This window comes from Magnolia sinica, chromosome 11 (assembly GCF_029962835.1).
Source record: "Magnolia sinica isolate HGM2019 chromosome 11, MsV1, whole genome shotgun sequence".
Lineage (NCBI taxonomy): Eukaryota > Viridiplantae > Streptophyta > Magnoliopsida > Magnoliales > Magnoliaceae > Magnolia > Magnolia sinica.
The window spans coordinates 6,281,653-6,308,433 of NC_080583.1; the positions used below are offsets into that span (position 1 = coordinate 6,281,653).

Sequence of the window (26,781 nt, forward strand, 5' to 3'; positions counted from 1 at the left end):
ACACAAGGTAGGAAAATCTCCCTCCGATCTCGGCCGTCCATGCCATTTCCATTTTCTCGTTAACCGTGATTAGATCTTCAAACGAAGATCTATGACCTTCAAATCTGCATCAGACGCTGCATTTTGTATTTTCCAATTTTCGTGATTTTTGTCATTTTTTTTAATAAGATCATTTTTTGAAGCTCATATGGATCTGTTAGCTTGCTGGCATTTTTTATATATTTGTTTTTGAATTTTTTGATTTTTTTTGTCTGAATAGTTGCCCTAATTTCACCGTTTGCAGTTTGCTACTTCCATTTTTGAGGGTTTCTTTCTCAAATCGGAGGATATAAAACTCAAGAAATGGAGAGTTCGGAAGGGAAGATGGTCTCTGGACATGAAAAGGAGTTGACTCAGTGTGTCAGAGTGGCTGTTAATATCCGGCCGCTGATAACCACCGAGCTTCTCCTTGGGTGTACTGACTGTATCACTATTGTTCCTGGAGAGCCTCAGGTATGGCTGATCTTGATTCTTTTTTTTTTTTTTTTTACTGAATTTTAATGTGAGCTTGTTGATGATTAACTTGCAGTGTTAAACCTGCTGCGGATGTCTTGATTCCTCCTGTTGTAGCTTTGTAGTGTGTATCTTTTGTATAGGATTTATGATTTGAGGCTTTGGACAGCATACTGTGGTTCTCAGTTCCGATGAGTGGGGCCCACAGTTCTGTCGTGAATGGATTATATCGTATAAAACTCTCCCAGGCTGATAGATCCTGGCCACTGGTGTTAGGATTTATTCTTTTGAGTTGAATGTGGATCCTTGCTGTAGTTTTCTTTCCAACCATTCATTTGTTGACAAGAAAGGTTAGCATTGTCCTATGATACTCCATGGTGTGGGGCAACGGACCAGCAGTCTTGTAGACCAAAACATGAGCCCCACTTGCTAGAACTGAAAACCCAAGTGTCGAAGTTGGTCATTTTTCTGATGTCTCCCCCACGGGCGTGCAACCTCAGCTTGAAGATCCTGCTTTTCCTCAGTTCTTATATGGGTTTTACAGGTTTAGAGCTTGTTTGGATGTGTTGACAAGGGCTTCCAAGCGGAAGACCTGTCCATTGACTTGTTTGTCTTGGACATCGAAATCTATGCATTGTGTTTGGATGGATACATGGGCAGGGGTGTGCATGGATGTTGATGTTTTGTCTTTGGATGGCACCTCTTGGAAGTCCTTTTCCTGATGAGCATACCATAGGAACATATATTGAAGAGGTGAGCTATATAGTAAATGTGCCAACTTGGCAAACATACATGAGATCTGGCCCTTGTATAAGGTGGTCCTAAAATGTGAACATGCTCTCCCAGAATCTAAGCCATGTAATGTTGGGTTGTATCTGCTGGAGTACAGTTGTAGTGGGGATGTGAAGCGGAGAGACATTTTTGCGGAAGCCTTTATCCAGGACAATTTCATTCAAGCCTCCCCATTGGACACCACCATACTCAATTTTTGAGACAGTGCTGTCTAAATGGACAACTCTGTCTTAAGTAAATGCTGCATCTAGAATCTAGTCAGCTCCCTTGGACATGCACATCCATGTTTTAAATGGAGTTGTCTACTCATCCAAATGACAACTTATTCTGTTTGAGATATTATAGTACATTGCTTGGCTTGAACCGATGACTTTATTGTTTGGGCCGGCATTCCTTACATTTGGGGCTTGCCTTTCACTGATAGAAGTCAGTTCATCTGGTTGCTCCACTGCATCACGATTGACAAAATAATCTTCTCCATCTTACAATCCCAGCCATTGGTTGCTGGGCATTTTCTCTTTGCTTATACATTATTTTTAGACATCCCTGTTGCCGATTATTGTTTCAATGGGTAGGATTGTGTATTGAGGTTATGCTCTCTGAATAACACATCCACATTAGGGTGGTCATGTAAATGGTCTGGGCAACTAAAAGGTGGCTTCCCCTCTATGCAATGACACCCTGAACATAACTGCTGCTAGTCTGGCCGAACATTTTATTTCTAATATATTTCAACCACTCACAATCTGATTACATCTGTTCCGTTGGTTTTGACCTTTAAAATCTATTGGGTTAGAAAAATCCCGAATTCGTTCATTATTATTATTATTATTTGCATGGGTGTTATTTGTCAAAGTAAATTGTCATTAGGGATTATGATAAGGTGTATAGTCATTCATATTTCAAGATGGTATTTATTTTGGCTTTTGAGTAAGATTTATGTTTTGCAATAAGTCCTTTACATTGGCCAGTAATTTCTTGTTTCCTTATTGTTGCTTGGGTGTTTTTGATACATACACAGGTTCAAATAGGAACTCATGCATTCACATTTGACCATGTATTCGGAAGCAGCAGCTCTCCAAATTCTGCTATATATGATAGCTGTGTTGCTCCATTAGTTGATTCTTTATTCCATGGTTATAATGCTACAGTTCTTGCTTATGGGCAGGTGTGTTTCATCACTATTTTCCAACTCAGTTCTTAAGTTCCTATATCTACTCTCAAAGAGCTGTTTTCTTCATATTTCTGAGACATATTTTTATTTTTGTTGATGAACTGACAATAGTTTATCGCCTCTTGGTGTAGACTGGTTCAGGAAAGACATACACAATGGGGACTAATTATACAGGAGAGGCAAATAGTGGTGGAATTATACCAAAAGTTATGGAAACGATATTTGCAAAGACAGAACAACTGAAAGACAACACAGAATTTCTCATCCGAGTCTCCTTTATTGAGGTCAGATGCTCTCCAATTTCTTTTTTATGTTTGAATATGTTCTCTCTTTAATTTCCTCTTTAGGGTGCTAATTATTTGACGGAACTGTAAAATATAAAATTTCCATTTTAGCATGCATATGACCATGATTTTTTTTCCCTTTTTAATTTCATATATATTAGGAAAGTTGTGAGATGAAGGCTTTTTGATCATTAGAGTTTTCAACCTTTGTTCTGCATCTCTACCATATATATCATTATATCTTGAGTAGATAGGGGCAAAATTGCATGAAATTACTTTTTGAAATGCTAAATCTATGGATTATTTTAGGTCATGGGATGGTAAGGGTTTTAATTCAAAGTAAAGGGCATTTGCAGAATTAAGGTGAAGTTTCCAATTGATGTGTTTTCTCCGCTGGGCTAGACTCCTACAGTAGTTCACCACCATCTTGAAAACACAATGACTTATCTGCTCACACATTGTTCTCATGCTTGACCACCCAACTGTCCAAATTGATAGGTGCATTGTGGCTGGAGCGGATTGCTAAAATAGGTTGATCAAGCAATCTTGACCCATAGCTATCAAATAGATAGCTACAAGTAAAATAATAAGGATCCAAATTCCAAGGGCAAAATCAGATGGTAACTTTCATGTTCTCAGTGTAGTTTTAGCTAAGTCCATCCACTATTAGGTTGGCGATTTGGGTTGTCTGGATTTCTGCACAACCACACCATGTGTACAGTTGAAGAGTTCCCACTATTTTTGAAATGGTGGTTAATTATCACCATCAGTTTAGCCCACCGGAAGAAACCTACTTCTTGTAACCGCTTTCCTCTCCCCTCCCATGGTTTGCAAATCATCCTTGTACATGCATTGCATGTGCTCCCTTAGTAGTATATAACTAAAGCCACTGTATCACCACTTTATTTCTTCCTTGCTTAGTTGCCCCTTTTCATTTTCTTTTATCAGAAGTCATCTTATTTTGCCAATCTTTAGCCAACATTTAATTGTTTCGATGCAACAACAAGATGTTATTTGTAACAAGTAGTTTTTTGGTTGGTTAATTGATCACTTATTCTTCATGAAATGGGTTGGATTGGTATTGTTTTGGATATTCTGTTCGTGATATATTTCCTTGTGCTTCGTAACTTATTTGAGGAACTTGTTGACTTACAGATTTTCAAGGAAGAAGTGTTTGATTTGCTCGACCAGAGCTTACATTCATCTTTGAAAAGTGAAGGGGCTTCTTTAGCCAAGCCTGCCATTCCTGCTAGGGTTCCTATTCAAATTAGAGAGACAGTGAATGGTGGGATAACTCTTGCGGGGGTTACAGAGGCAGAGGTTAGGTCGAAGGAAGAAATGGCATTATATTTGGCTCGAGGTTCTTTATCTCGTGCCACTGGAAGCACAAATATGAATAGCCAATCAAGGTTGACATTTCTGACTCAAATCATGCTTTACAACAATATCCTTATTTTGCTATTATACTTCATCATCATAGTGATCTGCTTAGTTTTTGGAAAGGATTTGTGTAAACTGCATTAGAGTTTAAATACAGGTACTGCACCAGCATTTCTCTAGAAACTCAAATATCACTCAACCTTTATTTGTTCTAGTATTTTACAGGCATAGCCATGGTACTCACTTAAAAGTCAATCTTGCTTAAATTGGTTGAGAATCTGTAACAATTCCTTTAGTGCTTTGAAATTGTTGTTGAGCAGAAAAAGTTTTTGCAGAAAATTGCATTACCCAGATTCCGTGGACAATATATTGTTTTTGTCAGAAGATGGTACAAAGTTGAAATTTGGTTACTCTAATGGTGCTTTCATCGCATTCATTTTACACGTATAATGACTAATGATTGCTATTGCAATCCCTAGTTGCTATGCCTATTAAGCCAACAACATAGCAACAACATACCCACGTTTTTTCTCCTTCATTCCCTACAAGTTTTCCCTGGACTACATTTTTATCAGAAGGTATATCGAAAAATTTGGTTGTTGGATATCATATTCATCTATATTTTTAATCTTCTGTGTTTTTTTTTTTGGTTGTAGTCGTTCACATGCCATATTTACAATATCCATGGAACAAAAGAGAAGCACTAGTTGCCTGAAAGCACTAGCGAATAGCGATGAAGTTGGTGATGACATCCTATGTGCGAAGCTTCATTTGGTGGATCTTGCTGGTTCTGAACGTGCAAAGCGAACAGGAGCAGATGGATTACGATTCAAAGAAGGTTAACTTATGTACATGTTAAAGACTTGCTTATTATATTATAGGGTCTGTTGGGGTGGGAGATCTTTCCTCTGCACAATTGTGTTTTTGGAAGTGTTAGAAAAAAATACTTAATATGCCATAAATGCAATTAAGCAGGGCAAAACAGTGTTAGCGTGGTGGATCTGATTGAATCTTGTTTTTGCAAGATCCCTTATCAACACAAACCCTTGATTTCTTAAGTTGTTGCTAATAAAGATAATTTTTGCATTCTTAGGTATTCATATCAACAGAGGATTGCTAGCTCTCGGCAATGTAATCAGTGCTTTGGGTGATGAGAAAAAGAGAAAGGAAGGGGGGCATGTTCCATATCGCGACAGCAAGCTGACTCGCCTATTGCAGGCAAGGATACTCAATTTGTTTACTTTGCTTTTACCTTCCACTCAAACTGACCAACCATTGGGTCTTGTCTTAATTGTGACGTTGCTTGCCATTGATGTTGAGAAGATCTTTATTATTCTTTTTTCAGGATTCTTTAGGGGGAAACAGCAGAACTGTGATGATTGGTGAGTTGCTTTAATATTTCTATTCAACTTAATTGCTAAGAAGCGATTTCATTTATACATTTATTTTTGGTTTCTTGTGTTATTTTTATGAAACATCTTGCTGCTTGCTTTGACAATACATTTTTATGGCAGCTTGCGTTAGCCCAGCAGATACTAATGCTGAGGAGACATTGAATACCTTGAAGTATGCTAATCGTGCTCGCAACATCCAAAATAAAGCAATTGTAAGTTTACTTTCATAATAGGAATCTGGTTTCTTTCTCTTGTAACATATTAAGTCTTTGTTGCTATCTTGTGTATGTAGATAAATCGCGATCCGATGGCAGCACAGATGCAAAGAATGCGGAGCCAAATTGAGCAATTGCAAGCTGAGCTCCTCTATTTTCGTGGTGAAGGTGCTGCTCCTTTTGAGGAACTACAGGTAAAATCTGTAATGGAGATGTCACGTAGTGCTGCTTAGTATATGGATACAAACCTTATGGATGAATTCTGTCTTTCTTAGGTTCTCAGGCACAAGAACTCGATGCTTGAAGCTAGCAACGCTGAACTACACCAAGCCCTTCAAGAGCGTCAAAATGCTTGTGAACATTTAAAACAACGTGCTATAGATGCTCAGGTTTACTCAATTGGTTTAAACTATTGTCTGATTCATTTTAATGTACTCTCTAGACTGCATGGATGAGTCTAGTTGTTTTCATGTCATGTTTTGAAAGCGAAATAACTGCCTTGTTTCCATGTCATGTTTTGATACCAAACAAACTGAAACAACTGCACCTTTTCTCCAACTTTTATTAGCCGCAATAGAGGATATTCTAATGAAGTTTCGTTAAACTAGATAATCAAAATGGTTTTGTTGTTGGTATTTTAAGATGGACTGGGTAAAGAAGAGGTCATAGCCTTTGTGGTGTATGCACTAATTCGTATACATCTGTGGGGTTTGTTGTTTGCTACAAGTTTATATGTTTTAATATATTTGTTCCATTCGTATACATCCATGCATGGAGCTTGTTTGATATCAACGTTTATATATTTTTCTTATGTAAATTCTATTAAGTCATTTTAGAGCAAGTTTGTCCATTCTTCACTAACATATTCAACTATTCAAGTCAACTTATAAGCTTAGCCCTTTATGGCCTAATATATCAGGTTGATAAAGATAAGCTGATTATGAAAATTGAATCGGCTCGAAATGGAAAATCTTGGGATGAGATTGATAACGCTGAGGGGGAGAAGGTTTGTACTAAGTGGTTTCTTCTTAGTTTTTGAGCATGCTACTGCAGCTATTGAATTTTCTTTTATAAAAAATTCTTTTTGTTGCTGCTTTAATTTCTTAATGTGCTGTCACAGGATTTTGATTTATTGAAGACTTATGTGTCCAAGATTCAGGAGCTAGAAGGAGATCTGCAGAGGCTGCGAGGCTTGAATGGTTCTAAACGCAATAGTTTAATGGATTGCTTTGATTTAGAGGATGATGGGCTCCGCCCCAAAGAAGCACATCTGGCAGGTCTTTATGATTTTTCTCCTCTTGGTGATGATAAAGCTATTGAAATATCTGGTAAGCTGCTGTAGGCTTATCACACCTATATTGCTTCACTTTTTTTTTTTTGAATATATGTTTACGTCACTTCATTATCCATTTGCAAACTAAGATCTATGGATTAAGTCCCTGTTTGGGAGCCTGGAAAAATTTCTCGGAAGCATATGGTTTCAAAGAATTACATTGAAATTGAAATTGACAATTTGGAAGTCTTTCCATATCCACATGTCAAAGTAGAAAACACTAATGTGTCATGATGTCATTTTCATTTTTCTCATAATTATACAGGGACCATCTAACTCAGAAATCCCTGTATACAAATGTATTACAAGAAGGGGGAACAAGACACATTTCAAACAAGGAAGCAAATTCCACATTAGCACATTGTTAGTCATACAGTTTGCCATCCCAAAATCTGTTCACCTTCAAATGGCACAAAAGTAGCGCTTGTAAGCAAGTTAGATTATGTCTGTGATCATATATACATGGAACCTTTTTTAGATGTAGAATGTATTAAAAGTATTACATGAGCAAAATGGGCACAAGTATTCATCATTGATACCATGCCAAAAAAACAGTGTTCTTTAGTCAGGTTAGAACTATTTGCAAAAAACAATAACATGGTAGAGACAATTCTAAAGATTATCACAACAGTCAACAACTCCATATGGTGGCAACTGTTACATCTTACATGAATCACAAATTCGATAGGAGTAGAAGAACGATCAAGTAGGGTGGATGGCGTAAACTAGAATGGTGCAAATAAATTAATTAATGGAATACTAGAGTAAATCAAAGCATAAAATAAAGCCAATCTACCACAAATTTAGAGAAATCCAATATGCAATTAAGCTCAAGTTCAAGAGCAAATCACAATCTTGTAAAATAGATCCTTAAGGTTATTGATTGGACATGGCCCAATGGAAGGTAGAACTTCCATCTAGCATATGATTTGTTCAAGATTTGAGGATCCACTTGTGCTTTGTTAGGGTTTGAGTTTGGAAATTAAGAAATTGAGAATTTATGGTTTTATAAAAGACTAGGATTAGCTTAGGATTTTATAAAACAGAGAAGAAGAGAAATGATCAATGAGGGGGCGGCCGTTCGGCTGTATGGACGATGTACGAGTAGGTCTGTGTAGTGTACGAGCACGTCTGTACAGTTGAACGGACGGTGTGGTGGGGCTGGGTCTGTTTGGTTGGTAATGAGTTGGGATGATGACGATGGAGATAGGGTTTGAGAAATAAGAGAAGATTCAATGGAAAAAGAAGATTTGATAGAGAGAAGAAAGAAATACTTCGATAGGAATAAAAAGATAACTTGGAATCACTTCAATGGCTTCACACCAAATTTCATTCACAGGAACTTTTCTTGCTCAAAAGAAGCAATGCAGAGAAATTTCATTCAATATGTCTATAATCTCAAGTCTCAAGTCTCGAACAAGTATATATGAGAAAACCTTAGCAAACCCTAAGTCTATAACTATTCTTAACCGTCTGAATCTATTAAAGGTCAAGATCAAAACATGAATATCTAATATCCTAAAATAAAATGGAAAAATAAAGTGGAAATAAAGATGTTCTACACAACACAAGGATGATCTCCAATGTGCAACATGTATGTCCACATGTCCACATGTGATCAACGGCCTGAATGAATGTGGTCCAACGTGTCCATGGTTTGGATGTGTAAACTAGAGTGTCTGTACACCTAAAGCTGAGTATCCTAACATATCCAACGGTCTGGATCACCAAACTAATGTGTCCAATATATCCAACAACATAATCTAACGTTTGTAACGTCCAAATGTGGTACATGACAGGTTGGGTTACGTCCAAACAGTCCAAAGATGTATCAATCAGTTCCAAATAAGCAGCTCACATGCATCTTCTTCCCAGTGTGGTGTCTTAAAAAATGCACAACCATGCATGTGGGGTCTTTAATGTGGCTAAGAACTCTAATTGGGTCCACTGGGCCCCATGTAATGATCATCCAACTATAATGAAATCGTGGCTGGGGCCTCAACTCTCCTCCTTCGATAAACTTGTGTAGGTGCTCGGATGCCCTCATCAGATCACCTTATTCGGTTTCAACGTATGCACTTGGATGATACATTCCCAACCTCCTCCTTGGTTTGCAAACCTAAAAAATAGGCTCCAGAACCTGTTTACCTGTGTGCATGACAGGCCTCCCATGTGGTGTATATGTTTGTTTACACCCACTAAAGATGGCATAAAACCTTCTTTGCGCCATTACTGAATAGAAAATCAAACAGAAACCTGTAGAACATCAATACATCTAAATCATTCATATATGAACAAAAACACGCATCTTAAATATATTATCATCCTAGTTTTGCTGCTTATCTGTACAGCCCAAACTTAGAAGACTAACTGAAGGGTGTATACGGGCAATCATGTCCAATTATACAAACATGTAAACAAGCCATCTAATTGAGATTTTAAGTTCCAAAAAGGGTGTCCAAGACAACATATGTACCAAAATAAACTAGAAAGGGGACTCCACATGAGCCCAACACTACAAGTGAACCACTCAACCCGGTCAAAACCATGATCCACATGATACCTCTACTCCATGACCATCATTACCAATTATTTCTTCTTCATATTCTGATCAGGTAAAGAAACAAAACAACAAACTGCTTGTCTTTTATAATTATTTTACAACCTTCCAAAAGTTTAGCCTGACTGAGCACCGCAACCTTGCACAATACAATGCTTTAATCAACACTCTAGCACACTCTATATACGCGGAGCATCTGATCCTGATCTGGTCAGCTATCTTGTTAGCAAGCAATGCAAGACATTCAAGTGAGGAGGCAATGTGCTTTCCAACCTAATTTTTCTTGTATATCTCCATGGACTTTCCTCGCAACTTCGATGCCAATGGTACTGTCCTTCTTCCAGCCAATTCTTGATGCCGCCATTGGAAAACTGACCGTAGGGAACTTCATGGGTGGAACTGACACAGGCTGATTTCATGTTTGTGTTGTCTCCAAGGTGAGTGCTGTTTGCACCCTGGAACTCAGCATTTGATTGAGAATCACCACCACCAAGGTCCACATTGAACTGATTTTCAGTCCCCATCTGTGCACCGGCTTCGTCGGTTTGGTCATTGTTTCCATACAATTTCTTTAAAGTTCTCTGTTGGCTTGTTCTCGAAAGGTCTCTCATTTTTGTGACCCTGTATGCAGTTTTTATGAAATTTGGGAGGCAACTTGAACATTTATTCGGAATTTATTACTACATGTAATGCTTACTGAAGAAAAAACTCTATTGCTTTACCTTCAAGTACTTGATGCATACTACATGTGTCAGTCTTCTCATTTTAGTTATCCCAACCAAAATTGCTAGCCATTTGCAACTGTCTAATAATTTTAAAATCAGACTAACAGGATTTTTCTCGATTTTCTAGCGTATCATTGTAATTTTGGGTGTCTATAAACTCCAATCTTCAAATGTCTCTATTTTGGATGGGCTTCCAGCACGTGTACTAATTCATAGTAAGAAGCTGCAACCATAGAAGTAGCCATGGAAACAATAGTTACAATTGCTCCTATAAAATTTCTTCTTCTTAATCTACATTGTTGTCCTTGTATACCTTAATTCCATGTTCATCATTGCTGACCATTAAAATGAGTTTTGGTCTTCAAAGTTTTGAAATGGTAATAGATGAGTTTTGGTCTTGAGACCTAAATGTGTGCAGCATAAAGGGTGGGAATTTAATTTGAAGAATTGGATCGGATACAATGATTACAAATGAGGTATTTTTTGGTGAGGTTAAGTTTTTTTTTTTTTTTTCTTTTGAGAGGTAAATGAGATAATTTTATAGCAGAATGTGATGTGTGATAAACAAGCACGAATCTGTACATGTGGCATGTAAGAAAATGAAATCGGATTGGGCGAGTGATGGTTCTCAGTTTTAGATATACTGAGCTAATTTTATAAGTATTTTATTAGTGGATTAGTCTGTCCAGTTATGGGTCCCAATTATAGTGGTTTCAACAAATTAGCCACTTAATGATTGAATCAATTTACGTGTATAATATTTATGTGCTTGCCTAAGTATCATCTGCTGATAGAGAAAAAAAACCCCCTTGTGTGCACTGTGATTAATCCAGAAAATGGAGTATGAAGAAAAACAAATAAATTGACCACATGAAAGCATTTATAAATTTTGATGTATGCAGATTATCGTACTCCTCTGGTGTACACAGATTTATGTACACATGTGGAGTACCATATATGACTAGGATTAGGATTAGATCCTCTCATACGTTTTTTTTTGCCTTTTCTCTTCCTTAAAGACTCCTATTGTAAATTATCTTCTCTTAATCTTTTCTATAAATGCAACTTTAAGGTGAGGGGGATATTACGACTCTCCCATCTCATGTTCATCTTCTACTTTCATATCACTTTCCTTCTCCTCTTCTTATTTCACAATAAAAAATTCCTGAACATGGCTGTTGCATTGGATAAATTTAGTGACCCTCGAATACATCATTTTGAAGTGGCAAAAAAAAAAAAAAAACAATATTCTTAACAAAAATGTTTTAGAATATCTACAAATAGCTTGGCCACACCGTAGCTCTCAAAAATATGCTTGAAATTGGCTGTACCATTTCATGAGTACAGTGGCTTTTGAATACAAAGATCAACACTCATATTCTCTAATAGAAGATTTTGGATAAAGAATTACAGATGATTGACCAAGTCCTTAATCAGAGAATAGTATTCAAAATCATATGTTAAACATGGTTTTTGAACACAAGAATTTGAAAAAAAAAAAGAAGAAGATTAATAGATGGACTACACAGCCAATTATTCAGAAAGATTCTTAAACATGGCTGTTGTGCTTCACGAGTTCATTCACTTTTGAGTATGAATATCAATGGCCATTTCACTGTGAAATACAACATTTACAAAAAATTAATTACAAAGGACCATAATTGCTGGGGGAACGCACCTGATTTAATGGCTGCCAGCTGGATTAAGAAACTCAAAAATAACCATAGGGGTCATCGGTTGTGGAAATGAAGAAGATGAAGGAGATGGAAGAGAAGAGCTCGCTAGGGTTTATCAGCTGACATCATTATCATGGTGGGTGGACTGGTTTGCCCCCCAACGTGGAAATGAAATCTCATTCTGAAACCTAAGTAGTGTGAAATGGAAATTATTTGAAGGTATATATTCTGTGGAAAGGCTCGATTTCATCGAACTCCCAATTAAGTGATATATGGTCTTTCCATGGAAATGCATTTCCACTCTTTTCACTTCAAAGCTCCCAAACTCAACATATGATTTCAATCTTTTGCTCGATTTCTTAAAGAATGTATAATTTCTATAAGTCCATCACCTATGCATTTTTTAGCTGGATGACTTCTCCACTTGTTAATATTAGATGCCAATGACCTTCATTAAAAGGTATAGCTATCAACATCCAAATCATAAGATATGTAACGTAACCTGGATCACTTGTTTTGGCAGATTTTGGAGGAGTGATGCTTTGTAACTAGAACAGGAAGAAAGAGGGTTTAAGGGAAATGGAATGCAATCTAGCATCCAAACACACTAAAAAATACAAAAGCAGCTCCGTCTTCTCAAATTTCTCTTAGTTTCTATTTCAAAGCCAATTCTACATGAAATTCTGGAGAATTCCCCTTTCATAGACCTTTGTGCAACTAATCTTAAAAAAACTCTTGTAATACCCTTATTAATCACTAACTAATCCTTGGTTATTAGTTGCTAACTGCAATTCACGAGTAACCCCAACAATCTAAGTAACTCTAACAAACTTTGTAAGTCCCTGACTAGCAACTAACAACTAACAAACACTAGAAGGAAGTCCAAAATTTACAAAAATGTCCCACTTGACGTTACTTGTCTCATGCATTTCATGGGACTAAGCCATGGGTGATGCAATTCAAACTGTCCGAGTAGGGCATGGCTATGTTTCCACATCAATATCCATGTTGATTAACATTTCTCAAATGTTACAGCATTATTTTGGTTGGTTCCCTATTGGGCTTGAAAATATGCAATTGTACTTAGCTAAGGGAGCAGTTTTTGAAGTTTGAACTTCAAACTGATTGCAATGATCTTGGACAAATGTGCACAGGTGATGCTGAAGTAGTCGAGAAGGAGCTAGAACATTCTTCTCTACAAGATAAGTTGGATAAGGAGCTTCAAGAATTGGACAAAAGACTTGAGCAGAAAGAGGTATGCTGTTTCAGTTTCCTCAAGATATAATGATTAATTCATCGTGAAAGTTCGTTTCAAAATGTGGCTTCTTTTTGGGTGGCTTCAAACAACAATACACACACACACACACACACACACATGTTGTTCTTAGCAATTTGGTTAATTTAGGTCAGGGCATGTTCATGGTGGGCCCTCCTATGGGCTGGATCTCACACGTGTGTACTGTTGGCATGTATGCCGCGAGAAACAAAAGTGTAAATCCTCTTTGCACTGCCGTCTATGCATTTCTCAATTGTGTGTGTGTGTGTGTGTGTGTATTTGTTATTTCTCCCTTTTCTTATCTTTCAACCGCATTTAAAATCATGGCTTACACACTTATCATGCATCAGCATTGATTTGTTCCTTCTTTTTATTAGTCTTCTTTTATACTTAAAAAAGCATATCATTTCTAAATGATGAATGAATTGTTGCAGAAAATTCTTGTAAATTTTGTTTCCTTTTCATTGTCTCTGTGTTCCTAAATTTTTAAAAGAATATCTTCTTTTCCAAAATGTTTTATCATCTGCCAACATTCTGGTGTATTTCTAATTTTACCTTCTTTGGGAGTCCTGATCAATATCAGCAGAAGATGCCGTCCTCTGATGATTGTCTTACTAATTCTTGTTAAAGTGTAGAGTTAACTGAACTTTGCAATGATTTTCGTGATACTTTCAAATACTTTTTTCTTCAGATATTTCTGTTATAAAAGAATAAATGAAAACTTCCTCACTATTTGCAACATATAGCAAAAGGATGTAAATTGGGGTATACAAGTAATTCTTGTTAAATTCTTGAGTTAACTGAGCTTTGTAATGACCTTTGTGATAATTTCAAACACCTTTTTGGTCATATATTTTAGTTATAGAAGAATGAACGAAAACTTGGTCACTATTTGCAACATATAGAAAAAGGATGTAAATGAGGGGTGTACAAGTAACAGTGTACAGTGGATGTTATGTCAAATTCTCTTCGTATTAAGAGAAATGACTTGGAAATGCTTTACAAAAGCATAATCTACACCTTTTTGAGTGTTCAAATTGTATATATACAATAGCTGTAGATTCCTTTCTCATGTTGTAACTTCTTTTGTTTATTGAAGGCGGAAATGAAACGCTTTTCAAAGGTTGATACATCAGTGCTTAAGCAACACTATGAGAAGAAATTACTTGAATTGGAGCAGGAAAAGAAAGTTTTGCTGGTAACTTTTCTATTTCCACCGCTTCTCTGTGTTTCCAGTATAGAATCATGCATGCTTTATTTTCTACATTCCTTGATGACAGAAAGAGATTGAGGATCTGCGATGCAATCTTGCCAATATTTCATCTACCTCTGATGATGGTGCTCAAAAGCTGAGGGATGATTATATTCAAAAGTTGAACTTTCTTGAATCTCAGGTTAGTCAATAATTTCTATACCTTTTCAATTGCATCCTATCTACTTTTAACACCTTTTGTACTTGCAGGTGTCAGAGTTAAAGAGAAAGCAAGAAGCACAATCTCAACTCTTGAGGCAAAAGCAAAAAAGTGATGAAGCATCAAAAAGGCTTCAGGAAGAGATTCAGAGAATAAAAACTCAGAAGGTTGGTCTTCATGTCAAAGGAAATTTGCTCCCATGAATGAACATTTTCTATATTCCATCTGTCTCTTTTAATAAGTAAACATGCACTGTCTAGGTTCAACTGCAACACAAAATCAAGCAGGAATCTGAACAATTTAGGGCATGGAAGGCTTTGAGGGAGAAAGAAGTTCTTCAGGTATATATGCACCTTACAATTCTGGACCTTCATGTTTTTTCAATTGTTCTTGCATATACGGAATTATATAGTCTTGATATATCACGGAGTAATGTGTTCGTAATGTACAAGTAGGGCTCATGGTCTGGTGATCAACCCCTGATCTGATGAGTTCCACCGTCTTATTTGTAGCCTTTCTCCAGTATGTTGCTATATTTCATTTTCTTATTTGCACTAATTGAAGAGTTTGGATGTTACAATTGGATTTTTTTTTTTTTTTTTGGAGCATCTCTCTCTCTCTCTCTCTCTTTGAACATTGATAGTATCATTAAAAAAGGCTGAAGCCAAATATTTACAAAAATATAGAGAAATAAGAAAATCACACGCACACGCGTCTTCATGTTTTTTCAATTGTTCTTGCATATACGGAATTATATAGTCTTGATATATCACAGAGTAATGTGCTCGTAATGTACAAGTGGGGCTCATGGTCTGGTGATCAACCCCTGATCTGATGAGTTCCACCGTCTTATTTGTAGCCTTTCTCCAGTATGTTGCTATATGTCATTTTCTTATTTGCACTAATTGAAGAGTTTGGATGTTACAATTGGATTTTTTTTTTTTTGGAGCATCTCTCTCTCTCTCTTTGAACATTGATAGTATCATTAAAAAAGGCTGAAGCCAAATATTTACAAAAATATAGAGAAATAAGAAAATCACACGCACACGCGTGCACACCCACCCCCCCTCCCCCTCCTAGGAAAATGGAATGGAACTAGAATCGCTCAAATCTACCGCCCAATCTATTACAAAACCTTTCGCCAGACCAAACACCTTTGAAGCTTTGGTCCTCTAGTTATTAAAACAAAGATCATTCCTTTCCAACCTCGAGGCCCATTAACCTGCTAGCAAACCCAAGTGCCAAAGTTTTTTTTTTTTTTAAACCTTTTTTTCCCAACTCCCCCGCCATGCCATGATAAGGAAAAAGTCTCAATAAAACCCGGGAGGACCCATAAAACTCCGAAATGCTGAAAAAAATTGTCCCACACATCTTTTGTGAAAGAGCAATGCATAAAGAGATGGTCCACCAATTCTGCATCTTGAACACAAAGCAGATAAGCATTTGGCAAGATCGTTCTTCTTTTGCAAAGGTTATCCACAGTTAGCACCTTCTTTCTCCCCACAAGCCAAGCAAAAGCCGCTACCTTTGTCGGAGCTCCATACCGCCATACATATGTCGTTGGAGAAATCTTAATACAAATATCACCTCCACTAAAAACCTTATATAGGGAATTAAAAACTTGCCTGATTTATCCTTCAACCATATGTTCAAGTCTGGATTTTTCGGAGTCAGGAACACCTTTAACAACACCACTAAAAGACCAATAAACTCTACTTCCTCATCCTCCAAATTCCTCCTACATGGAGTAGCCCACACCACTTCCTCCCCTCTCATAGATAAGCAAGAAGCCACCCTCAAATCTGACTCCGAAGCTAAAGCCACTCAATTTTTGCTCTCCCACCCAAATGTCCTACCAAAATATAATATTTTTCCCATCTCCCACATCAAAACCTATCCCTTCCAAATTTTATGTTTTAGTGATGCCACCGATTTCCAAATATGAGAAGATCAGTATAATGACAACGACTTAGTCCACCATCCCCACTCACCTACCCCATATTTCCTACTTAATATCTCCCTCCAACGGGTACCCTCTTCTGCCCCGAATCTCCAAACCCATTTACCTAGAAGTGCTAAATTTGAAACTTCTAAATTCCTAATCCCTGCCCCCCTCCTTGATCCCACGGTTGACACACTTGCTCCCATTTTATAAGGTGAAATTTCTATTTCTCATCAGCCCCTCTCCACATAAAGATAAAGTCCCTTCTTAATTTCTCTAACTTCTCCAATACCGATTTCGGACATTTAAATAACGGCATATAATAAACCGGCAGGTTACTCAGCATCTCTTTAATAAATGTAATCCTTCCGCCCATTGAAAGTTGCCTCCTCTTCCACTTGGATAACTTTCTCTCAAAACGCTCAATTACTTTTTTCCCATGATGTTCCCCGGCCTCCCAATGCACAAAGGAAACCGAAGATAAGAGGAAGGAAAAGAGCCCACCCTACAACCATTTAATGAGGTTTTGGAGCATCTCCCATCCAAAGCGGGGCCAATCAATTGTTTGATCTCCCAACTTGGGGACCAACTGTCTGAAAATGGTGAATCAGTAGACTACTTATCTCCTGATACATCAAAACACGATTGTTTCTATATCAAATACACTGAAAGTTGTTCTTACTCTATTGGTCCTTTTATCATCCCTTTCTATTCAATCATGCCCAAGCTGATTCATGCATTTCAAAACTATTCTTATTATTTGTTTTGGTCCATATTTTTGAAACATGAACATTTTCTATTAATATAGCTCAAGAAGGAAGGAAGGCGGAACGAGTATGAGATGCACAAGCTCTTGGCGTTGAATCAGAGGCAAAAGATGGTAAATCCTTGTTATTCATTCACCCTAAGTTATTGCTACCGTTATATGACTTGGACTTACACTGTCTATTCATTTTAGGTTTTGCAACGGAAGACTGAAGAAGCTTCCATGGCTACTAAAAGGCTAAAAGAGCTACTAGAATCAAGGAAGGCTTCTTCCCGCGAAAATTCTGGTATGGGCACTGTGTTAGATCTCGTTGCCATTCATGTTGTGGTACACGGTTTATAATTTTCAAAATCTTTTGTTGGTGTGCAGGCATTGCCAATGGGAATGGTCCGGGTATGCAGGTACTAAAAACTGAAACTCTTATCATTTTGTTATATATGTTTGTATTTATTGCCTTTTTTCACTTAGTTTATGGATTTGAAATTACTGTTCATGAAAATTTGAAATGCACTAACATCGTATTGGTATGCATTATTTTGAAATGGGAAGGGACTAATACTGGTGCATTGGTTGCAATGAATAGGCACTGATGCAAGCTATTGAGCATGAGGTTGAAGTTATGGTTCGTGTGCATGAAGTTCGTTCGGAATATGAGCGACAAATGGAAGCGTAAGGCTAAGGATATTCATTATGCTAATGAGTTTTTTTTTTTCTTCCTCTGTTTAAATTCTTATATTTTTCTGAGATGTCCCCCTGTCCATCAACAAGTAGCTCTTTCCTGGAGTAATTTCTGAGTTTTAGTTTGCACTTGTGCACTATGTTTCTTGTATTGTGAACTTTGCATTCCTAGATCTTTATTCATGAAATAAGCCTTGATGCATTTGATTGGGAAACCTAATTTGGGCATGGTGTCCTAATAACCAGGAGGGCGGCAATGGCGAAAGAGGTAGCAAAGCTTAAGGAAGAATCTGAAATGCTTAAGCAGAAAACTATGAGGTGAGTTGCATGTATGATTTTGTATCATTTCATTCGTTTGCTTGTGTTATTTTTTTCTTATAATGTAAGGTATTTTGGATGTTCTAAATAGTAGTGCTCAACTGCAGTAACAGCCCCCAGACAATGTCTCCTGGTGCAAGAAATTCCAGGATTTTTGCACTGGAAAATATGCTGGCTACTTCTTCCAGCACCCTTGTATCCATGGCGTCACAGTTATCGGAAGCAGAGGAGCGAGAGCGTATCTTTAGTGGCAGGGGTCGCTGGAATCAAGTTCGATCACTTGCTGAAGCAAAAAACCTGATGAACTATTTGTTCAACTTACTATCATCCTCAAGGTACACACTTTTTGAAAACATTATTTCCAAAGCAAGAAATTGATCTGGATTTGTGTTTCTAGTTATTTTCTTGTGTTTGGTTTTGTTTTGTGCTACATATTTGTAGAACTTTTGTGCCAATCAGCATGATTTTGTTGATTGGGAAAGTTTGGGTGCTGTATTTTCTTCCTTCATCTTTTACTTCCACTCTAACTTTTTGAGGCATCTTATATTGATGAAGAACACAATGTGCAATATAGCTTTTGTGATGCAAGACATGAAATTAAATATGAGGTGCAAGATTTCAAGCTTAAAATCATACCAATTTCTAAACAATCACAAAAAATCCACGTCCCGCATACGTTCAAACATTCAACAAGGGGAATCTATGGGGGTCCAAGCCTACACACGTTTAGGGCTGGATCAAGTAAAATTATAAACCAAACAATACCCAAAGGAGTGTAAGATTCATCCAATCCTGCAAAGGACTGTTCCCCAATTCAAGAGATTCACCATGTTTCAAATAGGGGAAAACCAAGGGTTTGCAAAAGTTGGAAATACCTGGAATTTGGGATTTACTAGGGTTAGGGTTTGGGATTTAAGGCGAGAGAGGAGAGAAATAGAGGAGAGAAGAACCTGAGAAGGATTTTGCGTGTGGAAAACAGGCCCACCTGGGTGCACATGCGTTACTGCTTGGCCGCACGTGTGTGGGGCCCACGAAACTGAAAAAGGCCACTTAGGGCTTGGTCGGCCAGGGGAGGCCCACTCTCACACCAAGTTTCATGACAATCCACCTTTCGGTGTGTGCGTGGTGCTCCGCCGAAGTTTCAGCCCCTCTGGTGGGCTAGAATCTGAAAATCTGCTGTAGTGGGAAACTTGGGCACAAAAAAGGGATAAATCTGAAGATGGGAGGGCTGTGGAAGATGGTGGATGTGGGGTGGATGAGGTGAGGATGATTTGAGATAGTTGTGGCTTTGCACCACGGTAGTTAGCCCTTTGAAGAATGAAGGGTTTCACACCCAATTAGCTTCTTCAACTTAGAGGGATAGAGGAGAAAATGCAAAATTTTATTCGTAAACTTCAATGAAAAAAAACCTACATGGGTTTGCCTATTTATAAGAAAACCCTAAACCCCAAAAGCCGCGCCATGTGCGCACACTAAGACTTGAGATGAAGTAACAAAAATAACAACTAATCAACGCAATCAAAACCGTTCATAATATTTCTAATAGCGATAATAACCAAAACTCAAAATCCTAGATCATCTAGGGTAGTGTGCCATGATCATGAGATCCAATGGTGGGATCCATATGATGATTGGGTCCACTCCAATGATCCATAGCACAACCTCCTAGCTAAGAGGTCCTCCATAGATGTTGTCGTCGATCCGGATCGATAGTGGGGCCTTCTTCCTCCTTGAGTACGTGCGTAGGGTGGGGGGCGTGCGTGTGCGCATGATGTCCCCATTATTTTGTTTGCGTAGACAAGCTGTTCATGTGGTGCTCAAATTTTAGTGATCAAATTGCTTGTATGGTTGGTCCATTTTGTGTGGGAGAGACCCCAAAATCTCCCACATCAAGTGATCCTAACCGTACACGCTTTCAAGAAACTGTGAATTGGGAGTCAAGCTTGGACATACTTTCATTTGTCTTTTATTTGGGCGCAAGTATACTTGCATGGGTGTGCTTATGTTTTGCTTGAGACTGATAAGGGACATCGGTGAGATAGGGGTCAAGCGTGGACACACTTTGCATTATTCGTAGTACCACTACCATCCTAATGTCATTCTAACATTTTGTTTCCTTTTTTCATGATTTTATCAGGTGCCAGTTACGAGATAAAGAGGTGGATTGCAGGGAGAAGGTTTCAGAGATAAAAGACTTGAAAGAGAAGGTGGTCAGACTCAACAGCTTAGTTAGGCAGATGGAAGTGCAAGTGGCTGAAATGCGTCAACAAGAGAAGATTCGGGTTAGTTCATTTTAACCTCACTTTGTAAATTGATTTTACCTCATTGATGAACTGACCAGTCTTTCTGTCTTTAAATTGGAACAGAGATTAGCATCTAAGAATGTTTTGACAGGAAGTCCTGCATCTCAATTCTCAATTATTGGGGATGAAAAGCGCCCGTACGACCTGCGCAAGGTATTTTTGGCCTCTCTCTCTCATTTCCACTGATATTTCGATCCAAAAACATTTTGTTCTGCAGAATTCTGACATGGGTTCAGTAGGCAGAAAATTTGTCAGCCTTCAAGTTCAAACATCATATTGTCAAGGCATTATTGGGCCTAACACCTCAGCAAACATACAACTTGCTGATTCGCAATGTTATGCACCTGTTTGGCATTTGGTTTGGTGATTCAGATAATTGATCTGATGGACCCAACAGTGTGTGGGGAATGCTGTCAAATCTCCCAGACTTGGAATCCTTGACTATTTGTAGGCCTTCTGGGGAATGGTTATGATCTTCCAATCTGGGATACTATCAGAGGCTCAGAGCATCTCGATTTAGCGGCGCTTGTTAGTCCCAGGTTTAAAATTTGGTTTCGGCATACTGTGCATTCACGACCAGTACAGGGTCATGTTGCCCTGTATCACCCTGTTTCACTTGTTTCGGGCCAACACACCCATATTTTATGGCCAATACAGATATGTGACCAATATATAATGATTTCAGACGATACTTTAAACCCTGGGACTCAGATCAATAAACTGGATCATCAAACAATGGACCTAGCATGTGTGGAATAGTGTGCATCAGCAAACTGTAGGACCATACAATTCCTCTCTGGCGTCATGAGCCAGAGCATGTCCAAATTTTCTAGCTTCCAATAGGATCTGTCTCTAAAAAGTCCAGGCGAGATAGAAGATAGACATAGGTGACTTGTTGGTGAAAGATGGTATTCTTAGAGAGTGATTGCCTCCAATAAATTCCATTAACGGTAGAATTAAGAGTCCAGGGTGAAAGCAATGGAACATATTCCAGCATTGTGAATTTTACAAACATGATTCCTTCCATACAGATTTAACAACTATTATTTTGGGGTTGAGCCAGCCATTTGTTGAAAAATATCAATGCATGTGAAGTAGATAATTGCCGTGGCTTCAACAGCTGCTACCATGGTATGCCAAAATGGTTACGTAATGGCAACTGTGGTAACCATTACTTGTAACAGCTGGTTGAGAAAAAATGGCCTGTAATGGCCCATAACAGATTTTCTTTTGTTTTCTTTTTTGAGAAAAAAGGGGGCTGTAAACAATAACGGCAGTGGCTGTTACACCCTCCATTACTGTAATGGAATACCATGGTAGCAGCTTCAACAGCTGCTACCATGGTGTGCCAAAATGGTTACGTAATGGCAACTGTGGTAACCATTACATGTAACAGCTGGTAGAGAAAAAATGGCCTGTAATGGCCCATAACAGATTTTCTTTTGTTTTCTTTTTTGAGAAAAAAAGGGGGCTGTAAACAATAACAGCAGTGGCTGTTACACCCTCCGTTACTGTTATGGAATACCTTGGTTGCTACTTGTTATAATTCCATTTTACAATATATGGTCTTCCTTGTTGCTATTTTCTTTTAAAATGAAAACTGTGAAGGAAATTAGGATGAGTAAGGAATCTCACTCATGGACAAGTTGCCAGGGGCATGTGTGTGAGATCTGTATTGTTTCATCAGGCCGGATTGAAATGTATGTTCCCTGGCCCTAAAGGAGCCTGATGCACTTAGCAGGTTGGCTGCCCTCGTACTCTTGAACATGGGCTGGTGGTCAATTTTCTACTAATTGGTACATCTTTTCTTTTCATACATGTGTGACCTACTTGGTAACCAGACTGATTTTTTGAACATGGCATATACACATTGTCCCCCCTAATGAACAATGCAGATCTTGCATGAATGTCATAGTGACATGTGTGCCTGTGACTGCAAGCACCCTCAGCAGCACTCACTTATATGTCACCAGTGCTCTGGCCATTCACTTTTCTTCATCTTTTTTTTTTCTTCTCATTGTTCACCAATATACTTGGTGTTATGATCACTTGCATTCAATTTGTTCATCTGATCTCTACTTTTTGTAAGGGTCCACGGAGCTCCCAGGTTTACAGCTATGTCGGAAATATCGGGGACTTGGAGGACATGGACACATCAGATTCTGATCGATCTGACCAGGATTATGCTGGTTATGATGATGATGATGGTGATTGGGTAGAGTCTGGAAAGCTAAATGTGAAGAAGAGGGGATCTAAAATAGGAGCTCAGCAAGCCATTTCATCTTCTCAAGAGGATGGCAGGAACCCGGAAAGTTTGAATTCAGAGAACTTGACCAATGAGGAAGCAATCAACAAGAATGAGAAGTCTGCATCCAACATCTGTTGTTCCTGCAGCAAGTACTCTTCATGCAAAACTGGGAAATGTGAGTGCCGGGCTTCAAGTAGAACATGTGGGCAAACTTGTGGTTGCAGATCCAGTAAGTGTGCTAATAGAGAAGGCAGCAACATGATCAAGGAGGTGGACAGCTCATCACAGACAGAAATAAGTGAGGGTAGCGGGATTGGTTCGTCACCTGACTCAGTTGGCACCAATGACGCCGAGAACAACAGGGTACTTGCTTCACATGGTGCCATGCTACTTCAGAGTGCACTGAGTGAGAAGCCTGTTGAGTTGAAAGATGGTGATACACAGCAAAGAAGGCCCCTATCAGATATCGGCAATACCGTGGTATGGGTTTATTTTCCGAATCTTGGCATGCAAAATCATTTTAGCCTCTCATACAAGTTCTCTCGCTCTCTCTCTCTCTCTCTCTCTCTCTCTCTCTCTCTCTCTCTCTCTCCATAAATTTATACTAGTTATGATGGATTTCCCTAAATTACTAGTGCATTTTCCTCAATGGTTGTGGAAGTCCGATAGACTTGCCAGTCTGGAGGTATTTTGTTTTTGTCGGACAATGTTCCACAAGCTGATGGGTTGTCAAAGCCCCTCCATGTTGGGCAATGAGAAGAGGAAAAATCAGCTAGGAAAATGCCATTTGATTCTTTTTTCCTGTGTAGACTTTTGCGGGAAGTGCGAATGGGAAAACATTATTCCAAAGAGGGGTCCTTGATACTTTGTCAGCAGTCGTTCTGTTGGGAATTGGGATGCATCTATTTTTATGCAAAACCAATCAGGACATAGACAATGCTAGATTGAGCTATGAAAAGTACTTGAATTCAAAGCGGTTTCTTTTTCTGAACACCTGTGTTCTTTCCCTACAGATATCTTAGACCTTTACATGACCACTACTGAATGTTCTCTTGGTTCTGTATTATTTAATGTTTTTTTCTTCTTTTCTTTTCTTTTCTTTCTGAAAATGATTTATGATTGAGTTTATTGGTTTGTCTACAATGGCGAAATTTTGAAAATTATTCGAAAGTGTTGTCAATGAGAAACAATCATTACTTTCAAATGCGAGATGATTTTTCTGATATTGATTTTTTTACTATGCAATTTCTTCACCAGCTGTTTCTGAAATCTTCGCTAACTGAAATAAGCAACTAATGCAGATCAAGTGCAACGCGCCCAGGCCAAGCCAGAGGAAAAAATGGCGCAAGTCGGAGATCCAGCTTGTTCCGGCAGCACCCCTGGCTTCCACTCAACCAGAGAGCAATGAAGCACCAAAGCCAATGGACAATGTGATCGAGCCCGACATTCCTCTGAAGTTACCGAGGGCGATGAACCCAACAACTGTAGTAAGCAACCCCTTGAGAGAGAGGAACTCCCATCTCTCGAACGAATCTGCAAGTGAGAAGGAAGCCACCGCAAATGCTCGAAGAAGCCCTGTCCGACGGGCAGCAGATTTAAATGAGAAAGAGAACAACCGGATATGAGTTTGTGGTACATTAGTGGAATTCACAATGCTGTTGGTCTGCTATTTCTAACTACCTTGTTATTTTTCCCCATGAGTTCAGAAGCTGGGTAATGGCCGCCGTGTGATGGATTCCTCCGGCGGGTCTGCCGACAGCGAAAATGGGGACTGACGGAATGTGATTAGTAAGGATTGTTCGGTAAGCGGATTGCTTTCCCAGTCATTTGCAAGAGACATTATGTAATTTAGTATGAGCCGGTGTTGTTGTTGGGCTTAGTCCGGCGCCTGTTATCTCTCATATGATTCGGTGATGGCGCGTATCTAGAAGCGTTTTGGAAGTTAGAATTTTCAAAGTCCATTTTGAAATGCATGTTATGATTCCCGCCTGTTGTTTGTGGATGGTGTGACCGTTGGTGAATGCATGCAAGCTTTTGCTTTTGTTCTTTATCAGTTTTCTCAGCGAACATCAACCGTTTCCGGTCGGTCCTTTTCGGCAGGAGAATCTCTCAAGTCCAACCGGTTGGACCACCAGTTATGGTCCACTCAGAAGATAACTTCCAACCTACTAAGTGAATGCAACATCCAACCCTTCCAATTGGTTGGTCCCACCATTAAGTTCACATAGGACAAAAATCAGCTATATGTAGCCATCAGGTGGGCCACACGGTAGAGAACAATGTCTATCCATTGATAAATAGAGCAATACCAGTGTGGTCCACTGATTGAGTGGGTGGCGCTGGTTTTTGCAGACAGAAGTCCTCATGGTGTGGCCCAACTTATTGGACGGATTGGATGTTGCACGCGCATGAAAAGTTGGAAGTCATCTGCTGGGCGGATCGTCGCTTGTGCTGTAACCGGACTGGTTGGACTCGAGACCTTCTCTTTAATCAGTCCTTAACTAGAGTTTTATTTATTTATTTATTTATTTATTTTACACACGCACACGCACCCCACACACTCACGCTGTAGTGGAATTTCACCACCTATCGATACTCGAACCCTTGGTCGGGTGTTGAAACTCTTGAGAGTCTACCACCGGAGCAAGAGTAAGGATCCTTATCTAGAGTTATTTGATACCGCGGCTTTGTGTGACACTTGATGCGCAGGCACTCAGAAACTGTACATAAGGTGTAGGTTAAATGGTGGGACCCTCTCAAGATATCAGCCCACTGCCCACCATTGAATGGTGGGAGATTTTAAGCACCGACTCCCGGGCGTAGATCATGAATCAATTTCCAGCCACAGTAGGGCCCACCAGATAAGCTGTCTGGATTATCTTGAACCATTTGCCATCCGCAGTAGGTCCCACTAGATAGCAGTTTGCTGGGTCTGGTTTTAGAGAAATTGCAAAAAACATCCCCAAGCGTCGTCTGCGTGGGCTTGTCTAAGCAGCTCATGCACACACCACACGTGCCACCACGGCACGTATGTATGGAATCCAATCCGCCCATCAGAGGGATACCATTATGTGGATGCTCCAGTCCAAAAATCAGGTCAGTCTATTGTTTTGGTGGCCTGCAGTTTAGACCCAATTGATGGACGGCTTGATATTGCACTTGTCTGCTGTGTGGACTGTTTATGTTGAGGATAAAGTATCTTATTTATCCTCATAGCACGTACACACCTTACGAGATACAAACCTTACATCTGTCAGGCCACACAATCGAGGACGCGGGTTAGGTGCAACCTGGATCCAGCCTGACTGTGGGGGCCACCTCAATGTATGTGTTGTATATCTATGCCGTCCATCCGTTTTGGGGAATGGTCTGAAAATTGAAGTAGATAAAAATCTCAGGTGGACCACACCAGTGGTAATTGAATGTCAACCGCTAAAAACTTCCTAGTTTTTTTTTTTTTTGGGTTAGCTTGTTAGTACACCCCACTGTTGGGGAATCGATGCCAAAACCTCAGTGTTGAAACCAAGCAGTCTACCAGTCGGTCAACAATTCGTTTGGGTCCCAAATAATGGATAGTTCAGACCGATCATCATCCAACGGTGGACATGTTCAATGCCAATTACCAGTCAGTCAGCTGATCCTGAGAAATCTAAGATGGCCCTCCTAATGGACAGTTTAGAGTTGCAATTGGGCCATGAACATGTCCAATAGAAAATGATCAAGATCTTCATTGACATCTAGGTCATCTATCACCAAAGAATCCTCATGGTTCAACGGATCATAGCCGTCAGAACAATCCTAACTATTTGATCA

General features: G+C 39.0%; 1 protein-coding gene across 5 annotated transcripts; it reads left to right on the forward strand.

Moving 5' to 3' along the window:
* The first annotated feature begins 251 nt into the window (after nt 1-251).
* On the forward strand, nt 252-24,957 carry LOC131218674 (kinesin-like protein KIN-4C). 5 transcript variants are annotated; one of them, XM_058213355.1, is made up of 27 exons: nt 254-492; nt 2,306-2,452; nt 2,590-2,742; nt 3,898-4,151; nt 4,779-4,960; nt 5,216-5,340; nt 5,446-5,504; nt 5,647-5,728; nt 5,809-5,925; nt 6,007-6,120; nt 6,651-6,737; nt 6,852-7,059; nt 13,180-13,280; nt 14,401-14,499; nt 14,582-14,695; nt 14,764-14,880; nt 14,974-15,054; nt 17,464-17,535; nt 17,614-17,707; nt 17,791-17,822; nt 18,005-18,090; nt 18,346-18,417; nt 18,525-18,752; nt 20,555-20,699; nt 20,784-20,873; nt 22,810-23,448; nt 24,270-24,957. In XM_058213355.1, the coding sequence occupies exons 1-27, from the start codon at nt 343-345 to the stop codon at nt 24,591-24,593; spliced, it is 3,972 nt and encodes a 1,323-aa protein (XP_058069338.1). In that variant the 5' UTR covers nt 254-342; the 3' UTR covers nt 24,594-24,957. The 5 variants fall into 5 exon arrangements, with proteins under 5 accessions (XP_058069336.1, XP_058069337.1, XP_058069338.1 ...); XM_058213356.1 differs by having other exon boundaries at nt 255-492; nt 5,468-5,504; nt 5,637-5,728; XM_058213357.1 differs by having other exon boundaries at nt 255-492; nt 5,468-5,504; nt 5,652-5,728.
* The last annotated feature ends 1,824 nt before the right edge of the window (nt 24,958-26,781 follow it).